General features: G+C 37.3%; 3 protein-coding genes and 2 long non-coding RNA genes across 5 annotated transcripts in view; 3 read left to right on the top strand and 2 right to left on the bottom strand.

Annotated features, from left to right (window-relative positions):
- LOC5516268 (cryptochrome-1) overlaps positions 1–7859 on the bottom strand; it is a 16963-nt gene extending 9104 nt beyond the window's left edge. Inside the window, exons 1-4 of the mRNA XM_032385987.2 lie at positions 7584–7859; positions 6728–6922; positions 1380–1656; positions 600–740 (exon numbers count right to left, since the gene is read on the bottom strand). Coding sequence (XP_032241878.1) covers positions 600–740; positions 1380–1656; positions 6728–6922; positions 7584–7822 — 852 coding nt within the window. The 5' untranslated portion in view covers positions 7823–7859. The remainder of the gene's footprint in view (positions 1–599; positions 741–1379; positions 1657–6727; positions 6923–7583) is intronic.
- A 215-nt stretch (positions 7860–8074) lies between these two features.
- On the top strand, positions 8075–13418 carry LOC5516267 (dynactin subunit 3). Its single transcript, XM_001636307.3, has 7 exons — positions 8075–8219; positions 8523–8607; positions 9866–9952; positions 10030–10113; positions 11313–11371; positions 11894–11953; positions 12837–13418. Exons 1-7 carry the CDS (start codon positions 8109–8111, stop codon positions 12921–12923), a joined length of 573 nt encoding a protein of 190 aa, XP_001636357.1. The 5' UTR covers positions 8075–8108; the 3' UTR covers positions 12924–13418.
- On the top strand, positions 11962–12642 carry LOC125570140. Its single transcript, XR_007312511.1, has 2 exons — positions 11962–12145; positions 12605–12642. It is a non-coding gene; the product is annotated as an uncharacterized LOC125570140 (long non-coding RNA).
- Positions 13419–14037: 619 nt separating the features above from the next.
- On the top strand, positions 14038–21007 carry LOC5516220 (inosine triphosphate pyrophosphatase). The gene is made up of 9 exons (XM_001636306.3): positions 14038–14424; positions 14504–14561; positions 14673–14737; positions 15134–15207; positions 15508–15539; positions 15667–15782; positions 16237–16313; positions 16858–16989; positions 19860–21007. The coding sequence occupies exons 1-9, from the start codon at positions 14371–14373 to the stop codon at positions 19873–19875; spliced, it is 624 nt and encodes a 207-aa protein (XP_001636356.3). The 5' UTR covers positions 14038–14370; the 3' UTR covers positions 19876–21007.
- Positions 17885–22302, bottom strand: LOC116620274. The gene is made up of 3 exons (XR_004297104.2): positions 22171–22302; positions 19897–19970; positions 17885–18301 (listed from the first exon to the last, which is right to left on the bottom strand). It is a non-coding gene; the product is annotated as an uncharacterized LOC116620274 (long non-coding RNA).
- Between the last annotated feature and the right edge of the window lie 1840 nt (positions 22303–24142).

A 24142-nucleotide genomic window follows, 5' to 3' on the forward strand; every position in this document is an offset into this window, starting at 1 on the left:
TGGAGGGGGTTTCGTATTTAAAAATTAAATACCAATAAAAAAAATAATGAGTTCAGCTAACCAGCTTACGCCGATTCCATACAGTGATTTTTGACGCCTGAAAAACACTATTCACGCTTTGGGTGTGTTCGCGGTGATAGCCTCGAACTCACGAAACGAACATTTTCAGAACACTCAAAACTGCAGTAAAGAAAGATCGGACAACTAGACGAAGGGCTAGTTAGTAAGACACGATCTTAGACCTTAAGAACTGCGCCATTTTACAGGCATCTCGTGTAATCAGGAGGCAAGTCTCAGTAGCGGATCTAGGGGAGGGTTTAGGGGGGTTTAAATCCCCCCTTTGGGCTCTGAGCCAAACCCCTCTTTAGCGAAAAGCAAGATCCGCCCCTGAGTCTACAGGCCAATTTTTAACATCATTACCTCATGGATTCCTAAACTAAAGCTGAGAAAGGCGTTTTTAAAGCAGATGATGATCAATATCACTGACAAGAAGCAGCCTAATCAACAGGCATTTACTGTATCATGGACCAAAAGAGAGTAGAACTGGTTTTGGTTTCCTGTTAAAAATAACCCTTAAAGGCACATTAACCCTATGATACCTTGGCATATATCTCCGCTAGCCTGGTGTAGAAAAGTCTTGCTGATAAACATCCATAAGTCATGTATGGGCTAAGGACAGTAGTACTTGGTTCAATGGAGTTAGGAGCAGTGTTGGGCTTCTCAAATTTACACACCCAATCCTGTAGAGAAAAACAGTAGAACCGTCATCATCAAAGAATGTTGATCAGCCACTCTTTTATTATTGTTTACAATTGTAAATACATCAGTCTACTTGCAAGTTTTATTGAAAGCATCTCAGTTAGCGACAATGGGTTTTCTGAGTTGGTATTGTGTGGGAGCGTAAAATGGCAGCGTGATTGACCTTCTTTGACTAGTTCAAAAAGAACAGTACTGTAAATAACAGGGATAATTTTTCATGTACTATTTATATTAATTCATCTTTTTTTTTGTGCACATGACATTTATTTCCTTATTTCCGCTAAGTTTTGATTTTTATGTATTTATAATAATGTACTGCCAATTAGTTTTCATGATGTATGTACATAATATTATCTTTTTTCAACCCCTTTTCCCTTCTCCCATGGGGGTCTTGGGGGTCAAATTCCCTGCAACACACCTGTAATATGATATGTTCATGTACAGTATATAGCCTTTTAAGCTACAACTCTGACATGATCTCTACACTAGAAAAATTACCCCCCCCCCCCATCCCCTTTGCCACCAGCCTTGTTCCATCTGGTTCTTATGCATTGTTATGCAGACTTTGATGCCCTGGGTTACAGAGGATGAGAAAATGGCAACAGACTTCAGACATGCACCTCTTTCTTCATGTAGACCTCAAGTCTTTCTAGCGCCTCTGTCTCTCCACCTGGATACAACACTTCTCTGGACTCTTCTGGTACTTCCTGGCCAATTTCCTCAAGTGTTGGCACACCATAGATTTTATCATGATTGGCAGTTGTAGGCGTGTTACACCCTGCGACCATTTTCTTGTCAATAGCTGGTAGAGGTGCAGCAGGGGGACCGAGTGAAGAAACTATAGACTGGAACTTTTTGTAAGTCAAAGGGGCTGTTCCACCATTCTTGTTCACAATCCTTAAATGAGATTTCAAAATTATAATTAATTATAAAAATTAGCATATAATAAATCTCTTTGTTCTTTTATGAGAAAAAAAAAAGAAGATTATCTCACTCAGTGTGATGCATTTTAAAGGTTAAATTTTCTACTGAAGTGGGGTAGGAGGGTACCCTGAATTGGCAGAGGGTTTGTCACAGTCATAGGTATCATATGGAAAAAAAAACATTTTTGATGATCCTTCAATAAGAAATGACCAGTGACCAAAGGGGGAGGAGGGGGGTGCACCCCAAAATATATACCCAGAAAGGAAAGCTTGTGCCTTCTCACTTATAAGGTATTAATTATGAAGGGTGAATAGAGTTATAAAGGGTGAATAGAGTTATAAAGGGTGAATAGAGTTATAAATGGTGAATAGAGTGAATAGAGTTATAAAGGGTGAATAGAGTTATAAATGGTGAATAGAGTTATAAAGGGTGAATAGAGTTATAAAGGTTGAATAGAGTTATAAAGGGTGAATAGAGTTATAAAGGGTGAATAGAGTTATAAAGGGTGAATAGAGTTATAAAGGGTAAATAGAGGTTTAAAGGGTGAATAGAATTATAACGGGTGAATAGAGTTATAAAGGGTGAATACAGTTATAAAGGGTGAATAGAGATATTAAGGGTGAATAGAATTATAAAGGGTGAATAGAGTTATAAAGGGTGAATAGAGTTATAAAGGGTGAATAGAGTTATTAAGGGTGAATAGAGTTATAAAGGGTGAATAGAGTTATAAAGGGTGAATAGAGTTATAAAGGGTGAATAGAGTTATAAAGGGTGAATAGAGTTATAAAGGGTGAATAGAGTTATCAAGGGTGAATAGAGTTATAAAGGGTGAATAGAGTTATAAAGGGTGAATAGAGTTATAAAGGGTGAATAGAGTTATAAAGGGTGAATAGAGTTGTAAAGGGTGAATAGAGTTATCAAGGGTGAATAGAGTTATCAAGGGTGAATAGAGTTATCAAGGGTGAATAGAGTTATAAAGGGTGAATAGAGTTATAAAGGGTGAATAGAGTTATAAGGGGTAAATAGAGTTATCAAGGGTGAATAGAGTTATAAAGGGTGAATAGAGTTATAAAGGGTGAATAGAGTTATTAAGGGTGAATAGAGTTATTAAGGGTGAATAGAGTTATAAAGGGTGAATAGAGTTATTAAGGGTGAATAGAGTTATAAAGGGTGAATAGAGTTATAAAGGGTGAATAGAGTTATAAAGGGTGAATAGAGTTATAAAGGGTGAATAGAGTTATCAAGGGTGAATAGAGTTATAAAGGGTGAATAGAGTTATCAAGGGTGAATAGAGTTATAAAGGGTGAATAGAGTTGTAAAGGGTGAATAGAGTTATAAAGGGTGAATAGAGTTATAAAGGGTGAATAGAGTTATAAAGGGTGAATAGAGTTATTAAGGGTGGATAGAGTTATAAAGGGTGAATAGAGTTATAAAGGTTGAATAGAGTTATAAAGGTTGAATAGAGTTATCAAGGGTGAATAGAGTTATCAAGGGTGAATAGAGTTATAAAGGGTGAATAGAGTTATAAAGGGTGAATAGAGTTATAAAGGGTGAATAGAGTTATAAAGGGTGAATAGAGTTATAAAGGGTGAATAGAGTTATAAAGGGTGAATAGAGTTATAAAGGGTGAATAGAGTTATAAAGGGTGAATAGAGTTATAAAGGGTGAATAGAGTTATAAAGGGTGAATAGAGTTATAAAGGGTGAATAGAGTTGTAAAGGGTGAATAGAGTTATAAAGGGTGAATAGAGTTATCAAGGGTGAATAGAGTTATCAAGGGTGAATAGAGTTATAAAGGGTGAATAGAGTTATAAAGGGTGAATAGAGTTATAAAGGGTGAATAGAGTTATAAAGGGTGAATAGAGTTATAAAGGGTGAATAGAGTTATAAAGGGTGAATAGAGTTATAAAGGGTGAATAGAGTTATAAAGGGTGAATAGAGTAATAAAGGGTGAATAGAGTTATCAAGGGTGAATAGAGTTATAAAGGGTGAATAGAGTTATAAAGGGTGAATAGAGTTATAAAGGGTGAATAGAGTTATCAAGGGTGAATAGAGTTATAAAGGGTGAATAGAGTTGTAAAGGGTGAATAGAGTTATCAAGGGTGAATAGAGTTATCAAGAAAGGGTGAATAGAGTTATCAAGGGTGAATAGAGTTATCAAGGGTGAATAGAGTTATAAAGGGTGAATAGAGTTATCAAGGGTGAATAGAGTTATCAAGGGTGAATAGAGTTATAAAGGGTGAATAGAGTTATAAGGGGTAAATAGAGTTATCAAGGGTGAATAGAGTTATTAAGGGTGGATAGAGTTATAAAGGTTGAATAGAGTTATAAAGGTTGAATAGAGTTATAAAGGGTGAATAGAGTTATAAAGGGTGAATAGAGTTATCAAGGGTGAATAGAGTTATCAAGGGTGAATAGAGTTATCAAGGGTGAATAGAGTTATAAAGGGTGAATAGAGTTATAAAGGGTGAATAGAGTTATAAAGGGTGAATAGAGTTATAAAGGGTGAATAGAGTTATAAAGGGTGAATAGAGTTATAAAGGGTGAATAGAGTTATAAAGGGTGAATAGAGTTATAAAGGGTGAATAGAGTTGTAAAGGGTGAATAGAGTTATAAAGGGTGAATAGAGTTATCAAGGGTGAATAGAGTTATCAAGGGTGAATAGAGTTATAAAGGGTGAATAGAGTTATAAAGGGTGAATAGAGTTATAAAGGGTGAATAGAGTTATAAAGGGTGAATAGAGTTATAAAGGGTGAATAGAGTTATAAAGGGTGAATAGAGTTATAAAGGGTGAATAGAGTAATAAAGGGTGAATAGAGTTATCAAGGGTGAATAGAGTTATAAAGGGTGAATAGAGTTATAAAGGGTGAATAGAGTTATAAAGGGTGAATAGAGTTATAAAGGGTGAATAGAGTTATAAAGGGTGAATAGAGTTATAAAGGGTGAATAGAGTTGTAAAGGGTGAATAGAGTTATAAAGGGTGAATAGAGTTATCAAGGGTGAATAGAGTTATCAAGGGTAAATAGAGTTATAAAGGGTGAATAGAGTTATAAAGGGTGAATAGAGTTATAAGGGGTAAATAGAGTTATCAAGGGTGAATAGAGTTATAAAGGGTGAATAGAGTTATAAAGGGTGAATAGAGTTATCAAGGGTGAATAGAGTTATAAAGGGTGAATAGAGTTATCAAGGGTGAATAGAGTTATCAAGGGTGAATAGAGTTATAAAGGGTGAATAGAGTTATAAGGGGTAAATAGAGTTATCAAGGGTGAATAGAGTTATTAAGGGTGGATAGAGTTATAAAGGGTGAATAGAGTTATAAAGGTTGAATAGAGTTATAAAGGGTGAATAGAGTTATAAAGGGTGAATAGAGTTATAAAGGGTGAATAGAGTTATAAAGGGTGAATAGAGTTATCAAGGGTGAATAGAGTTATCAAGGGTGAATAGAGTTATAAAGGGTGAATAGAGTTATAAAGGGTGAATAGAGTTATAAAGGGTGAATAGAGTTATAAAGGGTGAATAGAGTTATAAACGTTGAATAGAGTTATAAAGGGTGAATAGAGTTATAAAGGGTGAATAGAGTTATAAAGGGTGAATAGAGTTATCAAGGGTGAATAGAGTTATAAAGGGTGAATAGAGTTATCAAGGGTGAATAGAGTTATAAAGGGTGAATAGAGTTGTAAAGGGTGAATAGAGTTATAAAGGGTGAATAGAGTTATAAAGGGTGAATAGAGTTATAAAGGGTGAATAGAGTTATAAAGGGTGAATAGAGTTATTAAGGGTGGATAGAGTTATAAAGGGTGAATAGAGTTATAAAGGTTGAATAGAGTTATAAAGGGTGAATAGAGTTATAAAGGGTGAATAGAGTTATCAAGGGTGAATAGAGTTATCAAGGGTGAATAGAGTTATCAAGGGTGAATAGAGTTATCAAGGGTGAATAGAGTTATAAAGGGTGAATAGAGTTATAAAGGGTGAATAGAGTTATAAAGGGTGAATAGAGTTATAAAGGGTGAATAGAGTTATAAAGGGTGAATAGAGTTATAAAGGGTGAATAGAGTTATCAAGGGTGAATAGAGTTATCAAGGGTGAATAGAGTTATCAAGGGTGAATAGAGTTATCAAGGGTGAATAGAGTTATCAAGGGTGAATAGAGTTATCAAGGGTGAATAGAGTTATCAAGGGTGAATAGAGTTATCAAGGGTGAATAGAGTTATAAAGGGTGAATAGAGTTATAAAGGGTGAATAGAGTTATAAAGGGTGAATAGAGTTATAAAGGGTGAATAGAGTTATAAAGGGTGAATAGAGTTATAAAGGGTGAATAGAGTTATAAAGGGTGAATAGAGTTATAAAGGGTGAATAGAGTTATAAAGGGTGAATAGAGTTATAAAGGGTGAATAGAGTTATCAAGGGTGAATAGAGTTATAAAGGGTGAATAGAGTTATAAAGGGTGAATAGAGTTATAAAGGGTGAATAGAGTTATAAAGGGTGAATAGAGTTATAAAGGGTGAATAGAGTTGTAAAGGGTGAATAGAGTTATAAAGGGTGAATAGAGTTATCAAGGGTGAATAGAGTTATCAAGGGTGAATAGAGTTATAAAGGGTGAATAGAGTTATAAAGGGTGAATAGAGTTATAAGGGGTAAATAGAGTTATCAAGGGTGAATAGAGTTATAAAGGGTGAATAGAGTTATAAAGGGTGAATAGAGTTATAAGGGGTAAATAGAGTTATCAAGGGTAAATAGAGTTATAAAGGGTGAATAGAGTTATAAAGGGTGAATAGAGTTATAAAGGGTGAATAGAGTTATAAAGGGTGAATAGAGTTATAAAGGGTGAATAGAGTTATAAAGGGTGAATAGAGTTATAAAGGGTGAATAGAGTACCAGGGCCATAGCCAGGGGAGTGGGGTCCTCTCAAATGGAAGCAGACTGAGAAACATTGAGACATACATACATGGGCTACTGCTGTAAGAGGATGAGAAAGATACACTGTAAATGTATAATTAACCCTCCCCCCTGCTCAAACTCCTGGCTACTATTACATACATTCCATACCTGTCTAAGTCATACAAAGTGTGGGACACTCTTTGTTCAATATCTACTCCTAACTTATTAGCAATCTTCAAGACTTCAGCATCTTGCTTTCTGGCTGGTTCAGTAGTGTCCACTTCAAATGTCAACTTGGAAATCTTCCATTCCTTGAAAAGTTTAGGGAAAACCTCACTAGGCCGACCCCTCACAACAAATAATCTGTCAATCAAAATAGAGGAGTCACATATACAGCAACAATCATAAAATTCCAAAAATGTGACATATGCTGCACATCATAACAATCTCCTGTATGAGGTAAAAAAAAAATTTTGGTACTCTACTATCTTTAGGGGTAAGCATGGAATTACAGCAGGCCTATAGCCAGGATTTTAAGGGGGGGTTGTTTACCCATACGAACCATTTTCTCTTAGGTAGCATGTCCTACCTCTTTGTTGTCCTTAATTTTCTTTAATTAGGACCGACATTCCAATCAAGTAGGGGGTTCTTCCGAACCCCCCCTGGCTACGGGCCTGTACAGAATGCTCTTACCCTGATAATCATTATGATGATGATGATAATTATGAAGATAATGATGACATATTGACATATATTTGACCTACTTTTGAGTGTACAGAGGATAAAGTGCTCCAAATATCTATGAAATGTCTATGATTTCTACGACTGATCCATCCCCGATCGCCTCTATCATATCCTTCGTGTTACACTGTTTAAATCTTAATCTATCAGCTCTTTACATATACATAGAGAGCCAATGTAACATGTATTTCTTGGATAGCTTCAAAAACATGACATCACCTATACCTTTAGGCCCCATATAAATGTGTGGGAGTCTTAAGCAAATCATTTGGATGCAACACACCTAGAGTTTAGTTTCTTCAAGTTATTGTCGAGGTCGGCTAGAGATTCTAGAATAAAACGCCATCGAACAACCCCGATATTTCCATTTTTTAACACATCAGGATCAAGAACGTACAACGGTCGAACAGTCTGACTCGTTTCGAAAGCCTCCTTGAGGGCTGGGTTATCGTGAAGGCGGAGACCGTTGCGAAACCAGTGGACGGTTTGATGTGTTTTCTTGGACGCCATGGCGAGAACCATCGAGCATGTTTGTTACGTAACGAAGCTAATTTTCAAAAACACCGCGTTACACCACAGGAAGCCCGTGCCCTGTTCAACATCATCAAAAAGAAGAAATAGAGTCTTTGCTTCTAGAACTCAATAAAGAAGAATTCCACTTCACCTTTTTTTGAGATAAATATTTTTCACAAGCACCTTTATTTTAGTAAAAGAAATCACATTGAATGATTTATCGTAATTTAATTGCGTACGCATTCACTGCTATAGTTTGAGCACAAAGTACCGCAGGCTCGTTCTAACATTCAAGATGGCGGACTCTAGAGCTGAGGGAATAGCCGCTCTAGAAAAACGAATCTCGGAGCTTGAAATTCGAGCATTGAGCAACGAGGAGGACTTGAAATGTTTTCAAAATGAGTCGGTGAGTAGACAGTTCATTTAATTATAAGGCAATCCAGTTGTACTACTTTGAAATACCCGAATAAATACTTACAGTATCTGGGTGTGAGCCTTGTTCACTGTTTTTATTTTTTTTTTCTCAATTTCTACACTTCCTCTCTTCACTTCTATGAATTGTACTACCGTAAATTTCGATTTATATCATGAAGACTGTGAGGCTTCTTTTATCTCCAGAACACTTGAAGCAGAACTTTTCAGACTCCGTTTACTGTAGTTGTACTGTGCAGGTTTTTGTAAGTACTTAATTCGCATTTTTACCTTCCAGTGTCTGAGCACAGTGGCTCATGTCCAACAGGAGCTCAAACGTCTCTCTTCAAAGTATAGTAGAGTAGCAGAAGCATGGAAGAAAGGTAAAAGTGATGTTTGGTATTTTAAGAGTTGATCTTTTTCATTGTAATAAGTACTTATGCTTATACCTTTTACCAATTAAACAAATCGAGCAAATTTTGATTGTTCTTTTTTATCATATGCAATTAGATAAATTGATTGATAGGATTGGATTGTTTTTGAAAATCAAACAAAATTGTTTATTATTTTAGAATTTCGACCTTTTTTCAACATAAAATTATTTGTTTAATCAAAATGCATTGGATACAATTCAAATTCCTTAAGGATACCGTAGACACAAGCGGTAGTTACTCTGATCCTCCTGGCAAAATCCCTCGCGCTCACCTTGGATTAAAGCAAATGCCAACAAACTATATAACAATTTAAAGCTTAATGATTGTACTTTTCTCCTAAGATAATCATTTTTTATACGCGCTTAATTTTGAGTGCTTTTGCCTAGTCCTAAGTGCGAAATCAACCACTTTTAAACATGCAAATTATTTATACGCACTTTTGGTGTGTATTGTCTTTGTTGTCTCCATCCTTAGAGACAACTTACATCTGGGATCTGCTTTATATCTTTTGTCATGTACTGAACTTACAAACCGTGTCTTCATTTGACGTCACACAGCCTCGTTGATTAATAAACATGTAACAAATTAAGGTGTGGAGTAATTTTGCTTCTTTGGCTACAACTGGCTAATTAAATCCGTAGCAAAAAAAGCTATTGATTATCCGCGGCATGGTGTGACAGAACAATATCTATACTAGACGCTTTCCAAGTTGCGCAGGAATCGGGCGGTTAGAAGTGTTTCTGTATAAAATAACAACAAAACTTTAAAAGCTTACAGCTCTCGTGTTGCGTGACCGATGTAAAACCGGTTTAGGCATGTACTTTAGACTGGAACTGAAAAAAACTACTCGCCCGCCCAGATCCTCCTCGCTTCGCTAGTCGCGACTATTGGCTGAGCGTCACTGGGCGAGAGAAGTTTGGAGGCTCTGGTACCCAGGGTGTGTCTAGTCCTACATAAACAGGAAATTGGGTTTTGTCTGTGACTGTAACGTTTTTGTTTGCAAAAAATGGGGTTATTTTACCCCATCCTTAGAGACAACTTTTGTTTATTTCTGTTTTATTTTCATTTTTGGCTTTTTTGTTTGAAAAAATGAGGGTTATTTTATCCCATCCTTAGAGACAAATTTCGCTTATTTCTGTTTTATTTTTATTTTGGCTTGTAGATGATTGGAAAATAATTTTATCAATGTGTCATTTCTTATTTCCAGTGAAAGAGCTTGAGACTTTCCTGTCACCAGAGTTTGTTGAGGGGGCAACTTTGAGTGATGATGTGAAAGCAGATATTATAATAACAGGTACAGTGTTGTTGAACAAAGTTCCTGTGCTTTGTGAATTGCGTTTGAGCTTTCAATATGTAAATTCTTTTTTGTAGGGGAGAACAAGTTGATATCCTGCACTGAGAAACTATCAGAGATAGAGGACCTCAATAAGATTGTCAACACAGAGCATTTAAAAGGTGTGCTTTTGTCTAGAGAGTTTGTCAGCTTTAGATGCGTATCTGCTACAAAATAATATGCCTATGCATTTCACGGATCATTTTGATGTAAGTTACAGAGTGCTTTGTAGTGTATTTGAGAAATAAAGGCGACAGTTCATATTGAATTCATGCCGGTTACGGCTTAGAGGAGAGTACATAAGCCCGGTTACCGAGGTGTCAAACTCTCATTGTTCTTATTTGCTCGAGATCAGACAAAATCAAAAATGAAAATTCCTACGAAGTTACCCAGATCATTTTTGTTACAAATGGAGTTGTAGTGAATTGGGGGAATAACAGAAAAAATTATGACTAGCTCGTGTCGCTTTTCTTAGCAATGTCAAACTGTCGAAGTCGATATTAAGCTATCCCGATTATAGGCGATTGTTGATAGCGCTATTGTCTTCATGTAGCATAGTAGCGACTTTGCCGTTCCATTCCCTTGCTCAACAAAACCAAACTCAAATACTTGCATTATTGTGTCTGAATACTATTCTGATGTTTACTTCTATCCTGGGAGAGGCTTCTTCTAACCCATAGAGCTGAGTAGGTGTCTATCGCGTTTCACAGACTTTAGAAATCGAAAGATTCATCCTTTGCCGATTGTTTTGTTATTTGCTCGCGACTTAACAACGGAAGGCTCGCGCCCGTTTTGCAAAAGCTTGCACCTGACTCGAGGAACGCTCGCGTCCTTCTCGCGGAAAGCTTGCGCCTTTCTCGCGGAATGCTCACGCTTTTCTCGCAGAAAGCTCGCGCCTATATCGCGGAATGCTCGCGCCCGTTTCGCGGAATGCTCGTGCCCGTTTCGCGGAATGCTCATGCCCGTTTCCAGGTTAACTCGCGGAATTGAAAGGGTCTAAGGTACGTTTTCGCGTGAGTCGTCACATATAAGGGGTAGTAGCCAAAGCTTCGTAAGATAAGCTCCTCTTACTATGCAAGGATATACCAATTTGGGTTTTACATTTCAAAATGCATATAAAAATGCATAAGTCTTAGTATACTAGTACAGTACTTCTATATGATGTTTCCCAGGTCAGAAAGTGTGGCCTGTCTCACAAACACTGTAATAATGTTATCTGTCTTAGTATAATTAGTATACTTTAGTACTTTTATGTAATGTTCCCCAGGTCAGAAAGTGTGGCCTTTCTCGCAAACACTGTAATAATCCACTATTTTAACAGACCTTCCTGTGTGGTGCGCCAAGATGGAGCCATTGATTCAAGTGCAGATAAAGCAACAAGTAAGTTTTCCCTTAGCAATATTTGCACAGTATTAAATGACAATAATGTGGGCTGTATGTGCTGAGTTTTATTTATTTAGAGGCTTTCACCAATCAAATAAATAAATATATTAAACTTCAACAGGTTGTGAGCATTTAGTGGCCACTTGGCTGGAGCTAAGTGGTATATAAAAAACTCACTGGAACTGGAAAGCACAAAGAACATTTTACGCATGCTCTTTGATATGGCTTCACAGTATAGTTCATATACTGTAAGAACTCATATAAATTATTCTAAAACTTGCTTGCAGTACAGAGACTAAAAGTGAAGCTATGGAATGGGTTGCCAATAAATTTAAAGTCCCAAATGGCAGCTTGTTAAACAGATTGGAAAGGGAACATTTAAATGTTTTTTCCTTCAATAAGAATTACTCACTTTTTAGCGGCCAAAGGGGAGCTGCAAAAAGCCTATGCACCCTTCTCCCAGTATGTACAGTATGCTCCTGAAGGCATTGCTAAAATCTTCTCTCTTTTTTTCCCCAGGAGCATGTCGGGGAGATGAATGAGCGGTTGACCAATCTCTTATCTTGTTATAACAACATTGTATCCTTATTTTACTTTTTTTGTCATTCAACAATTGAAGAACCTTGGACAAGGGGAAAATGGGGAAGAGTATTTGGGCTTGCTAGTTTTAATAGAGAAGGTTTGTATAGAAAATAGTAGAGGGCTTGCTAGTTTTAATAGAGAAGGTTTGTATTGAAAATAGTACAGGGCTTGCTAGTTTTAATAGAGAAGGTTTGTATAGAAAATAATAGAGGGCTTGCTAGTTTTAATAGAGAAGGTTTGATAGAAAATAGTAGAGGGCTTGCTAGTTTCAATAGAGAAGGTTTGTATAGAAAATGGTAGAGGGCTTGCTAGTTTTAATAGAGAAGGTTTGGAGAGGAAATGGTAGAGGGCTTGCTAGTTTTAATAGAGAAGGTTTGTATTGAAAATAGTACAGGGCTTGCTAGTTTTAATAGAGAAGGTTTGTATAGAAAATGGTAGAGGGCTTGCTAGTTTTAATAGAGAAGGTTTGGAGAGGAAATGGTAGAGGGCTTGCTAGTTTTACTAGAGAAGGTTTGGAGAGAAAATAGTAGAGGGCTTGCTAGTTTTAATAGAGAAGGTTTGGAGAGAAAATAGTAGAGGGCTTGCTAGTTTTAATAGAGAAGGTTTGTATTGAAAATAGTACAGGGCTTGCTAGTTTTAATAGAGAAGGTTTGGATAGAAAATAGTAGAGGGCTTGCTAGTTTTAATAGAGAAGGTTTGGATAGAAAATAGTAGAGGAACCTATGCCAATGTGACCTTGGAAAACACTGTTGTACTAAGCCAGAAGCCTAATACACCAACTTATAGATTTATGAATGTACCTGGGTTTTATTCATTGCACCCCCTTTTGTTACAAATCTTGGCTGTTGTCTTTCATGAGCCATCCTTAACATTTACTCAGATAACAACACTAAGCAAGCAGTTCATTGAGTGGGACGCCTTGCTTACTCAGCTTGAACTTTCCATGGAAACCAAGCCATTAGATTGACCTACATAGGATAGTATTGTTGTTATTATTTATTTTGGGAATCTCTTAATAGCATCACTGGGCCTTTTAGCTTGCACACTGGGTCTATTAGCATTTCTTATAGTTATGGAATTTATGTAAGGATAAGTGATTCTGAGAGGACAGCCAGTGTTTTCCTTCTTTTGCTTCAACCCAATGGAGGAAGACATATCTGTTCCACCAGGCATATTTAATGTGCTTGCAATTCATGCAGTAATAAACACTGTATCTTAGGGTCCAACCATTGATATCTGATTCACACCAAATTGGTTACTCATTTATTTCTTGATATTTTTGCTTACTTAAGTTGTGGGAAAATCCTCATTACTGACCTATCAAATATCAATAGTCTAAAGCACCCTCTTTAGCATATTATAATTGTAAATAGTCCAAAAAGATGAAATGAAATGAGTTATATGGAATCTGGCATATTTAGAATCACCTTCATAAATATAATAAAATAAATATGTGGATGAACAATGTTATTATTTTTATCATATGCTGGTTGTGATTTTTATGGTACATACTTGAAAAGATTGATTGAAAATTAGAAAGCTGTCTTCCCCTTTGTCCCTCTTTTCTTTGTTTTGGACAGTGATTTACCGTAATGATTTGAATAAGCTTATTTCGACGGAAAATGGAGGGGATTTCATTGTTTATCAGTTTTTGGGGCACTTATAACAAAATTCCAGGTCACAACAAGATGTTTCGCCCATGTTACTCTATTTGGGTTCTCTATGTTACTCTATTGTTGTATATGTTAATCTATTCTCTATGTTTTCTATGTTACTCTATTTGGGTTCTCTATTGTTCTCTATGTTACTCTATTTGGGTTCTCTATTGTTCTCTATGTTACTCTATTGTTCTCTATGTTACTCTATTTGGGTTCTCTATTGTTCTCTATGTTACTCTATTTGGGTTCTCTATTGTTCTCTATGTTACTCTATTGTTCTCTCTGTTACTCTATTGTTCTCTCTGTTACTCTATTGTTCTCTATGTTACTCTATTATTTTCTATCTTACTCTATTGTTCTCTAAGTTACTCAATTTGGGTTCTCTTAAAATGCAAAAGCCTTGAGTCCTTCATTCCAACAGAAATGGTTTTGTATTAGTGTGGCGGCATTTTCACAGATCAGGCTATTTTAGATGCACAGAAGCGCCAGCCAGATACAACCTCTGTGTTTCTATGTTTATGTTTTCTTAGCTCACCTATGCGCAGTGTTTCAAATAAATCATGCTTTTCTTTCTTTTGATTCTCCCAATTTCGTTGTTTTCTTCAATCCGATTTACGAAACCCATATCTACCTACTGCTACGAGTTCTGGCCTCGCGGGCTCCCTGTGGTTAGATTGCCAAGCCTGGTGTTGAAAGGTAGGAACGCCTGGCATAATTCTGATTTTGAGCAAAAAGAGTTCCGAAAAGTCTAAAACCATGTCTAGAAAAAGCCTTGTTTTTGTTACTGGAAATCAAAACAAATTAAAAGAGGTAAATAAGGTTATCTTTGCGTATTTCATGTCATTTGTATATCAGATAAATTGTCTAAAACCCAACCATTTGTCTTCAGGTGGTGGCGATCTTGGGAGATGCATTTCCGTGGAAAGTTGAATCCAAAGATATTGATTGTTCGTAAAAAAAAAAAAAAAAAAAAAAAAAAAAAAAAAAATACAACTGTTTCAGTACAGGTCAAACAGAATCGAAAAAGATCTAACCCCTTTTCATGTTGCTGTTTTCAGTGCCTGAATTTCAAGGCGAGCCAGATGAGATTTCCGAGGAAAAATGCAAGATTGCAGCAATCAAGGTTAAAAATCTTTACTGCAGTTTGATGTGGTGTTTTGTAAAGATGCTTGATTGATCAACTGATTCTTATTACAAAACTACGTATCATGTAACGAACACATGACATAGCTGTCAACCCAACTTGGACTGAAATCTTGTGAAATCGAGTGAAATAAAGTGAATATGTGAAAAAAAAAGAGATGTGGGTAAATACAGACAGTGTATTTCTCACAAAAATTAGGCTTGTGATGGGTTCCAAAAACTTGTGACATCCGCCTAAAGAGGGTGAGTTGACAGCAGTGACGTGAGTAAATCATGTGTACATTACAGTTTTCAATAAAAATTCCAATATTCTGTGTCTTCTGTGTCGCCTTGTGGCCTTTTGAAAATTCCTCCTTGTATTTATCTATTTGTTCAGATTGCAGGGCCTGTGATTGTTGAGGACACCTGTCTGTGTTTTAATGCATTTGGCGGCTTACCAGGACCTTATATGTGAGTATGACAACCACTTTCTTTATGATTGAATTATAAGTATATAAAGACATGGATAAACAACCTTGATACTGCCCTGTGTGTGTGTGGGGGGGGGGGGGGGCACTCATTAATTTTTTAATATTAGAACCTTTAAAATTTCAATGTTTTTATTGGACCTTGTCTCTGTACCCCGGAGAAGCATCTTCAACTCACATGTTTGTATTTTCCTTCAGGGCAGGTCCCTGCATTGTATCAAGAGTTTTAGGAAACCCAAATCTTCAGCATTTTACATAATTTGTTTTTCTTATTTGATTTTAGAAAATGGTTTTTAAAGAAACTAGGCCCTGAAGGTTAGTATCAAATTTGTTTTTAATCCTGCAGTTATCTAATCTACCTGATTTCGTCCTCTGATATATGATAACGATGTTATCATATAGTAATAGTGTGCACTACTTATTTATTTTCTGGTCTTTCAAGGTTTACACCGAATGCTGACTGGATGGGAAGATAAGACGGCATATGCATTATGCACATTTGCATATTCATCAGGCAAGCCAGACGATCCAGTGCTACTCTTTAGGGGAAAAACAATGGTTAGTTTCCTAATTATTAGTTATCACAGGGAATACTTCTCTATTAGAAGTCTTATTATACACAGTGATAAGGGAATGGAAAGAAAAAAAATCCCCCCCCCCAAAAAAAAGGAAAAACAAATATATATATTTTTTTTTTTGGGGGGGGGGGGTGGGGTGGTGACAGGGGTATAGAATTCAGGGTCAGGAACAGTCATTAGAGTTCAGGGCAGTGTTAAGCATTTAATAATGGGCAGGTATTTTGTGGTGGTGAAAAGGTTTGGTTCCCTAGGACACCATTATTTTAATACACTAGTACCCTGGGCTAACTGTGTTAGCTTTGTCTAGTACTTTTCAATATTGTCAAAAATTGTCTTCATCAAATTTTCAAGGCCTATTCATAGCCTATTCTGAATTTTGATAGTGGGGAGATGTCTTTTCTGGTCTGTGTATAATTTGCTAAATATTCCATTAGGGCCAGATTGTTGAGCCGAGAGGACCCAGAAACTTTGGATGGGACCCCTGCTTTCAACCAGATGGGTTTGATCAAACGTAAGTTTGATGTGATTATCTATAACAATATCACTGCCTTTAATAGTAATCTGTAATTTAAAAACTTTTACAGAAAACTGATCAGAAAAATGGCAAAAAGTGAGAATGGAATAAGTGGAATATAAGACAATGAAAATAAGCGCCTGCACCCGCGAACGGGTATAGCACAGTTTGTATTTAACTGTTCTCCGCCCTTTTACGGCTATAATTAATTAAAGTAAATACAACAGTCATTTATGATGTGTCTAAAAAATACAGACACTTTTAAAATGTTTTTTTAAAGGGGAAGTTTAGACTTGAACTGTTTGACACTGGATCTTAGGTGTCATAGTAATGATCAGATTTTGATTTGGTATTGCTATTCATATCGATAATAATGCTAAGAATTTGCACTGCAGCTGCATAGTTCTCTGTCTCTGGATTAGCAGATAAAAGGGTGCCACGATAGCTCAGTGGTACGGGCTTCCTTTTTCCAGCAAGAGGACCAGGATTTGAGGCCAGGTCAGGACGACCGCACTGACATACTTATTTTGTGGTCTTGTAGATATGCAGAGATGGCTTCTGAAGTGAAGAATGGTATTTCACACCGAGGCAAGGCTCTACAGGCTCTGAAGGATCACTTTTTGTCACTTAGTGAGCCAGATATAAAAAAAGCTAAGTGTGATGAACACGAAAGGTAGCACCATAGGTACTATAACTAGCTCATCACATTTTAATCTTCCAGGCCGCCAAAAAGTGGATCATTTCTTATTAAGAAATCTTCAAATACTATGCTTTTGCAATATGATTCCTATGACTACGCACACCCCCCCCCCCCCTAGCCAATCCTGGGTACAGGCCTGTTTTTGATTTAGGAAAGTTATACTCAACCACTTATCCTTCACAGACTAATATTATGGATGATGAGTCCTATTATTGTTTCTACATATTCCTTTCAAACCTCCCAAATATTGGGGGACAAAGGCCCCCACACCGTTGATCTGGAATAGAGGTACTCAATACTCATTCGATGAGCGAAGGCATGGAGTCAAATGTCTCAAGTTGGGTTGTAATAGCTAAAGTTGTGGCCTTGAGAATGAACACATTCATCAGAAAAAGACAAAGACATCGGGAATCAGGGAGTGGTTGTTTAAGTATGTAAGCCCAGTTTGAACATTGCGAACATCGCGCAGTGTTGCCATGGCACCGCTTTGCTCGGCTGACGAAAAGAAATGTTGACAAACGCCATCTTGCAATACTGCCTTTTCGAGTCAATGTTTAGACATTTCATTTAAAAAACAAAAACAGTATACATTTGCGGAGCATCTTCGGAATACCCTGTCGCAATTGTTTTTAAACAAACTTCACCCTTGATTCTAAAGAACGAGGCGTTTATGCAATAAAACGAAATTATATGGCAGGGTGTTCTGAAGTTTCGGACCATTTGCCATAACGTGACACATTGCTAAAGTAGAACCAAGTGGTTTGAACAAAATAAAGACGGCAAAATAGAAGACGTCAAAAAAATGCGCGAGTTCTTGAAACGTTAAAAATTATATTGAAAAAAACAGAGATCAACCTATAGACCAGCCGACTTTTTATTATTTTTTATTCATGAAAGGTTTTTAGTGTTATTGTTACAGTAAAAGTTAAAACGCAAGACGTTTACAGATTCTCTGCCTTCACGACGGTTATTTGCCAAAATCACTAGGATTTCATAGGTAATATTATTTACTTTACTGCCAAAATTAGGCTAGTTCCATCTTGGACTACAAATTATTAGACCCAAGCCCTTTCTCATCTTCACGGCTCTTGGCCATGGCCTGGTGGCACGGCGCATGACTTCTTTTTCATTTTGCCGTTTTGCACGTAGATGCATTTCCTTGGCCCGCTGTTTTCTCGCACTCCTTCCCTCCAGTTCCCAAACAGACGCTTGCTCCTCGCGAAGATCTTGTTAAACGTGTTTGCTTCTTGCTTTGGTATCACTGCTTGGTCGTTAGCGAGAATGACTGTCCATTCAAGATAAATGCAATTGGATTTATTGTTAGATTTTACACCTTTTGGACTGATATCTTATACCGCATTCACACCAGCACTTAAACCAGTTTAAAGGTGGTTTAATTAAACTGGTTCAAATCTAAATCTCCCAAGAGTGGAAAGAACCAAAAACAAAACTGAATAAACTGTGCTGTACATGTTACTAAGTGATCATTTAGCTAGTAAGAATTCGACACAATGAGAAACTTGGCAGGCTATCAGGCAAAGAAAAACCTTGTTTCAACATGGTTTTGGTGTGAATGCAGCATTAGTCTATGTAATGCTCGTTTAAGCGTCCTGAGTAGTGGGGTGGGGGGTGGGGGGGGGTGGGGAGGTGTATTAGAGAGAGGACGCTTATTTCAAACTCAGATTGACGCTATATGAATGATAGCAATACTATTTCAGCACATTCCACGTCGGGTCTGTGTCGATATCCTTGAGGATCATCGTCCACATCTCATCTATTGGGAGTTTGGGTTATTTAATGGGGGCACTTTTTATATTTTACGCCTTAGAGGGTGTGCTTATTCGGAAGAGGACGCGCATTTTTTTTTTTACCTAAAGACCTAAAGTCATTTCACAAAATGTTTTAGAGTATTTTGATATTTAAAAATATTCGAGACTTCAAACGTTTCTAGGATTCCCACTTGACATCTGTCTACTAATTAAAATCTATTTCGAGAGAATCCGTAAGAATTTCCAAGATAAAATCCATGATTTTACATAGTTAAAGCTTTGTGTGTTTGCATATCGCACATATGTGCAAATCACTTAATAACATATTTTAAAGTTGAAATAGATTTGAAATTAACATGTAAAATCATTTAAAATTCAAAATCAATTTAGGTACCAATAAAGACATTTTAATGGAAACATCACACATGATTACTGGTACGATTAAAAAGTTGGTATTTATCTTAATCAATTGCTTTTTCAGTGCCTCAGAAAAAGCTTAAATGCTTCCAAAACTTCTTTTTCTGTTTTAATAGATTAACAGATAGTAAAGAAGTCATGACAAACGAGAAATGTGAGTCATGAGGCGTTATATCTACAAGAGGTCACCTGAAGCAGTTATAGACATTTCAGAAAACGGTAATCGAAAACATGCTAAATCGTTTCGTGATTGCGTGGCTTCTTTTTGATTGGCAGGCAAGAGAAAAAAATCGTTTTGTCACGTCTGCGTTTGGCTGGCATGCATCCTTGACACGGAGCCATGAGGGCCGAATAATAATCATTTTCGCCACGTCTATCTATTTGAGCTACCTATGCTTGCGCCAAAACAGCCGCTATTGACAGGCGGGTACACAGGGGGGAGGGGAGGGTATTGACAGGCGCGTACACAGGAGGGGGGGGGGTGTGCTAAGGGTGCGCGCGCACTCCCCTTGGTGGCCAAAAAGTGGGTCACATTTTATTAAGAAATCTTCAAATGCTATGCTTTTTCCATATGATACCTATGACTGCGCGACCTCCCCCCACCCCCTCTCGGCCAATCCTGGGTACGCGCCTGATTGACATTTGCCTCGCTTGCAGCCAGTCGCTATGGTAACGCGCGCTACTGACATCTTACCCGAAGCCACGAGAGACAGCGCAACAAAGAGAACGAGCGTCTTAGAACCTATCATCTTGTCAAAGGGTCGCTCTCTGAAAGAAAGTCAAGGACACGATGGTAATAACATTTTGAATTTCTATAAAAGCCCATATGGGTAAGGTGTTAAGAGCAGAAAGACTTACAGATATGCCGTGTAGGCGTGGTGAAATCAGGGAAATAGTTCCACACAAAGTTAAACAGCCTCTGAAAGCCGCTATTTTGTCATCCTAGAAAAGTACCAGAAGCCTGAAAAAACATCCATTTCCATCGGCTGATTTGAAAAAGCCAATGCGATATTTTCAATGGAATTTGGTAAATAAAGTATTAAACTTTGTTTTCAGATGGTTATTCCGAGATTTTAGCACATTATTTGCCTTCTGATATTAAATTAAGACAATAACAAAGGAGTTGCTGAAACGGGCCCTTTAAAGTGGTGTGTTTTACGCCTTTGTGATAACAGAATAGTTTCGCTGACGTTTCGAGCGTCAGTTCTTCGTCGGGGCTTTATGCCAATGTTGAAACGTAAACGGAACTACTAAGTTTTCACAGAGGCGTAAAACCCACCACTTCAAACTTGTGTGGATTTTACCCCCTTGTGTTACCTATAACAGCGCGCGGGATAGTCGTGTCACGCAACTCCCGTCACGCGACTAGAGTGGGGGACACGTACTTCCACGAATACAAAAGATTTCCACAGCATCAAAACCATTGCCGCGAACCATTTCCAACATCTTGTGATGAATGTGTGATTCTAATGAGTCTTGGAAAACCAGGTGCTCTTTTCTCATTTAAACTTTTTCCCTTTCTCACACCTAGCCAAGTAACGCTCAAAACGTATGAATAACTAAAGAGTCACGATAGTATATAAAGAGGCGATAACAATGTGATCAAAAAGGGAATAAGACTTCAGTTCAGAAGAGATCGGAGGAGGAGAGAGAGAAATAAGAGAAGGGAGGAGATGAATAAGAGTTCTGTTCAAATGTTCAACAAGAGAAGAGTTGAGTAAGTCAGAGTCACACTGAAGATGGCCTGACCGAGGTTTAGTCAGAGACAAAGAGAGCAGACGACCCGGAGGAGTTCTACGAGCAAATAAAGCAAAAGCATCAAATCTACGCTGTCAGACGTTGTCCTATCTACGTTGTCATAAACCCCTCTGTGACAGTCGAATCACCTAAGCTTTGGGCGAAATACTTTATTCCCGAAAATATTGAAATTGTATGTAGTTATATTATTATCAGTTATTTCTCCGAAAAAAAATATTTCCAAATAGTCAACTGTCGACTTTTCTTCTAAAACTCCTATGAATTTTAAAAGAAAAGCAAGCAACAAAGTCTAAAATACTTATTGCATAACGGGGTTAGTGTTGCGTGTTGAAATTGCGCGCAATGTCTCTGCGAGTGTAAAAGAAATACCAAGACCCTACGTTGTCTTTACACTTGTATTGGTTACACTTATATCTTTACACTTTCATCCCCCCCTTAAAAAATCCTAAACATTGCCCAATTTTTAAATTGTTCTCGTAGTTAAAAATTCTTAGAGGGTTTTAAATCCAAAAAAATCCCAACTTCAAGAGGTTCGATATCAACAAACCAAAACCCCTCTCCTGTGTTCAGAGATTGGAAGTCTCTTCTTTCTGGGAATGCAAGTGGGGGAGTGACACCAAAAACGTATTGTCCCTGGAACTAGCTGTTTGATTAGTTTGTGTTATTTGCTTCCTTTGTGAAAGTTTCGAAACAATTCAAACCGAGCGATGTCATAGCAATACATCAAGTTAGTGTGATTTACTTTTCGGGTCTTTTGGGGGTCTTTCCTATATCTTACCCAAAACAAAGACGCAACGACAAACGTACACAAATAACACGACTGTACAGACTGCGTAATTTTTAATTATGGAAGGCTAAAAAGACAAGAGCACAATAATAAAGTAGATATGTCACTGGCAGTGGCAAAACTGTAAATTGGGTCAAACAACAAGTGACCACCACAGCCGAATAACCTTGTTCATTGACGCTTTACCCTTTAATTTCTAAAAAAAGACATACGATAAAAGCTATATTTACAGGCTTTCTATTTGGAGCTTTTGTCTTAAGACATCAAGACTGAAAGTAAAATCGCATTTCTTTCTAAATAAATAAACCAAATTCGAAAAACAACTAGAACGTAACAACCATCTTTTAGTGAACCTTTCCTTTCTCGCCAATAATAACCCCTCTCCGTGATAGTAAATTCCTTAATTAAGAATTTCATACCAACCTTATCTCGTATTTTAAGCAGAGAGTTGCTAGCCCTGTCTCTCTATTCGTTCCTGGGAGTAGTGTAAAAATAAGGGAGGTTTCAGTAGGTTTTGGGTCGAATGTGTAACCACCTGCATTCCTGAGTAAACATTCCCATTCAACCACACGATTTAAGGTTTCGCGTTGAAGTGTTTGAAGAAAGATTATGAATGGGAGTCTGAATGAATGAATGGAAAATAGTGTAAAAGCAAAAGTGTCTTGTCATGGGAGGCTTTATAATGGGTAATAAATTATACTCCATTAATCCAGAGGAATTAGGAGAAATGTAACGGATATGTCCAGTTATAGTGCTACAGTTTTTGAAAACCTGCAAGTAGAGATCATCGTACCTAAAATAATACAAGACAAGAAGTCGCGCTCTTGAAACAGAATGCTTAACAAGATTCTGAACACTGGTATTCGATTCTGCCAAATTCGAAAAAGCATGTAGTATAGCTTTCACAGTAGACGCGTTTAAAGAGACTTTTTAAGAGTCACTTCTAAACTCCAGAAGACTTTGGCGCCCGTTTCTCGAAACACCCGAGAATTCTCGGGCCCGAAAACTTTATTTTGCTTTTTTGCCCAAAATTTCGCATGTTTTCCTTTTTAAGAACCGCTTTCGTGTATTAGAACAGTTTAAACTTCCTCTTGGTTCATATTTCAAATGATTACGCTCAATAGGGCTATTTTCAAAGTTTTGCTGAAGCCAGAAAGTTACCCGAAAAGTCTCGGGTGACTGCGAGGTCCCGAGAACTTTCTTATTATTTAAGCCATGTGAATTTCGGGCCCGAGAAGTTCGGGAAAGATCAAAATCTATAAATCTATAAGAGAATCATCCTTTACATGAATCTTTGTGGTAAAATACGATGTTTGACGATATTTCAACACATTTAGATACCATAAATTTTATAGAAATTAGCCAGTTCTTCAAATTTAAAGAATTAATCGTTTTCGGGTCCGAGAATTCTCGGGTGTTTTGAGAAACGAGCCCCAGGTATGGATTGGGATTGGTGTTTTAAACGGGTTGAGCTCGTTTGTGTTCCCAGTCTGTCTAATGAGACACAAAACTGACGTAACTTTTCTAGATACTGGAACAGCTACAGGCGAAGAACCACCCAAGTTAGATCATTATCATTGATTATTATTTATTCACTGTTGCTGCTTGCATAAGCAAAAACTTTCTTAAATGCTTGTCAAGATGTTCTATTACTACGATCTATATATAATATATATTTACACAATTGAATACCGCCGTCTAAATAGTTTGACAAACGTTTTGAATTTCACTTGCATCAAACCGACCGCAGTGCCAAACATCAAGGAAAAGACGTCCCCGTCTTTATTCCCATAATTGCGCTACAATATTGTAAACATTAGTTAGTTTTTGAGTCCACTTTTAAGCACTTATCAAATAGCACGGAACATTACTTTGATCTTGCACATGGAATTTTTCCCATCGGCGTATACAGTAGACGTTTTTTGCAGCCCACTACACCCCATATCATTCAAACTTCTGGGTTTGTATTTCCCACGACACGGCCAATTGTGGACTATTCTCTGAGAGCATTAACACATTCACTCCTAACTACCTAAGAAACCTCCCCCGGCCTATTTCAAGTCCCACACTACCAGTTAAGTTAAGCTACCGCTTACCCAAGACGGTATGCCTTGAACCTTCCAACAATGCACTGCAGTGTCTCTTCAGTCTAGCGACGGCGCTGTTACGGCCTGTTGCTTACAACAGTTGTATTTTTTTTAAATAACCGCATTTTTTACGTCTGGAGGAAGCCCCAGGGCATCATTAAGTTGGGCATAATCAATGCTGTGCTTATGGATGTTTGCACGCTAAGATGGGTTCAATGGGAGAATTCCTTGTTGGGTTTACTTAGTTATAAAGGAAGTTTCTAGTGAATGAGTTCTTTCCTTCATTCTTTTTGCAGATGATACTAATA

Source organism: Nematostella vectensis, chromosome 8, assembly GCF_932526225.1.
Source record: "Nematostella vectensis chromosome 8, jaNemVect1.1, whole genome shotgun sequence".
NCBI lineage: Eukaryota > Metazoa > Cnidaria > Anthozoa > Actiniaria > Edwardsiidae > Nematostella > Nematostella vectensis.

Coding starts and splice junctions, on each gene's coding strand:
- LOC5516220 (XM_001636306.3), top strand. CDS start 14,371: ATGTCTAGAAAAAGCCTTGTTTTTGTTACTGGAAATCAAAACAAATTA. Junction 14,562..14,672: donor TGAATCCAAAGATATTGATT/GTTCGTAAAAAA, acceptor TGCTGTTTTCAG/TGCCTGAATTTCAAGGCGAG. Junction 15,783..16,236: donor TCTTTAGGGGAAAAACAATG/GTTAGTTTCCTA, acceptor ATATTCCATTAG/GGCCAGATTGTTGAGCCGAG.
- LOC5516267 (XM_001636307.3), top strand. CDS start 8,109: ATGGCGGACTCTAGAGCTGAGGGAATAGCCGCTCTAGAAAAACGAATC. Junction 9,953..10,029: donor AGCAGATATTATAATAACAG/GTACAGTGTTGT, acceptor TCTTTTTTGTAG/GGGAGAACAAGTTGATATCC. Junction 11,954..12,836: donor TATCTTGTTATAACAACATT/GTATCCTTATTT, acceptor ACATTTACTCAG/ATAACAACACTAAGCAAGCA.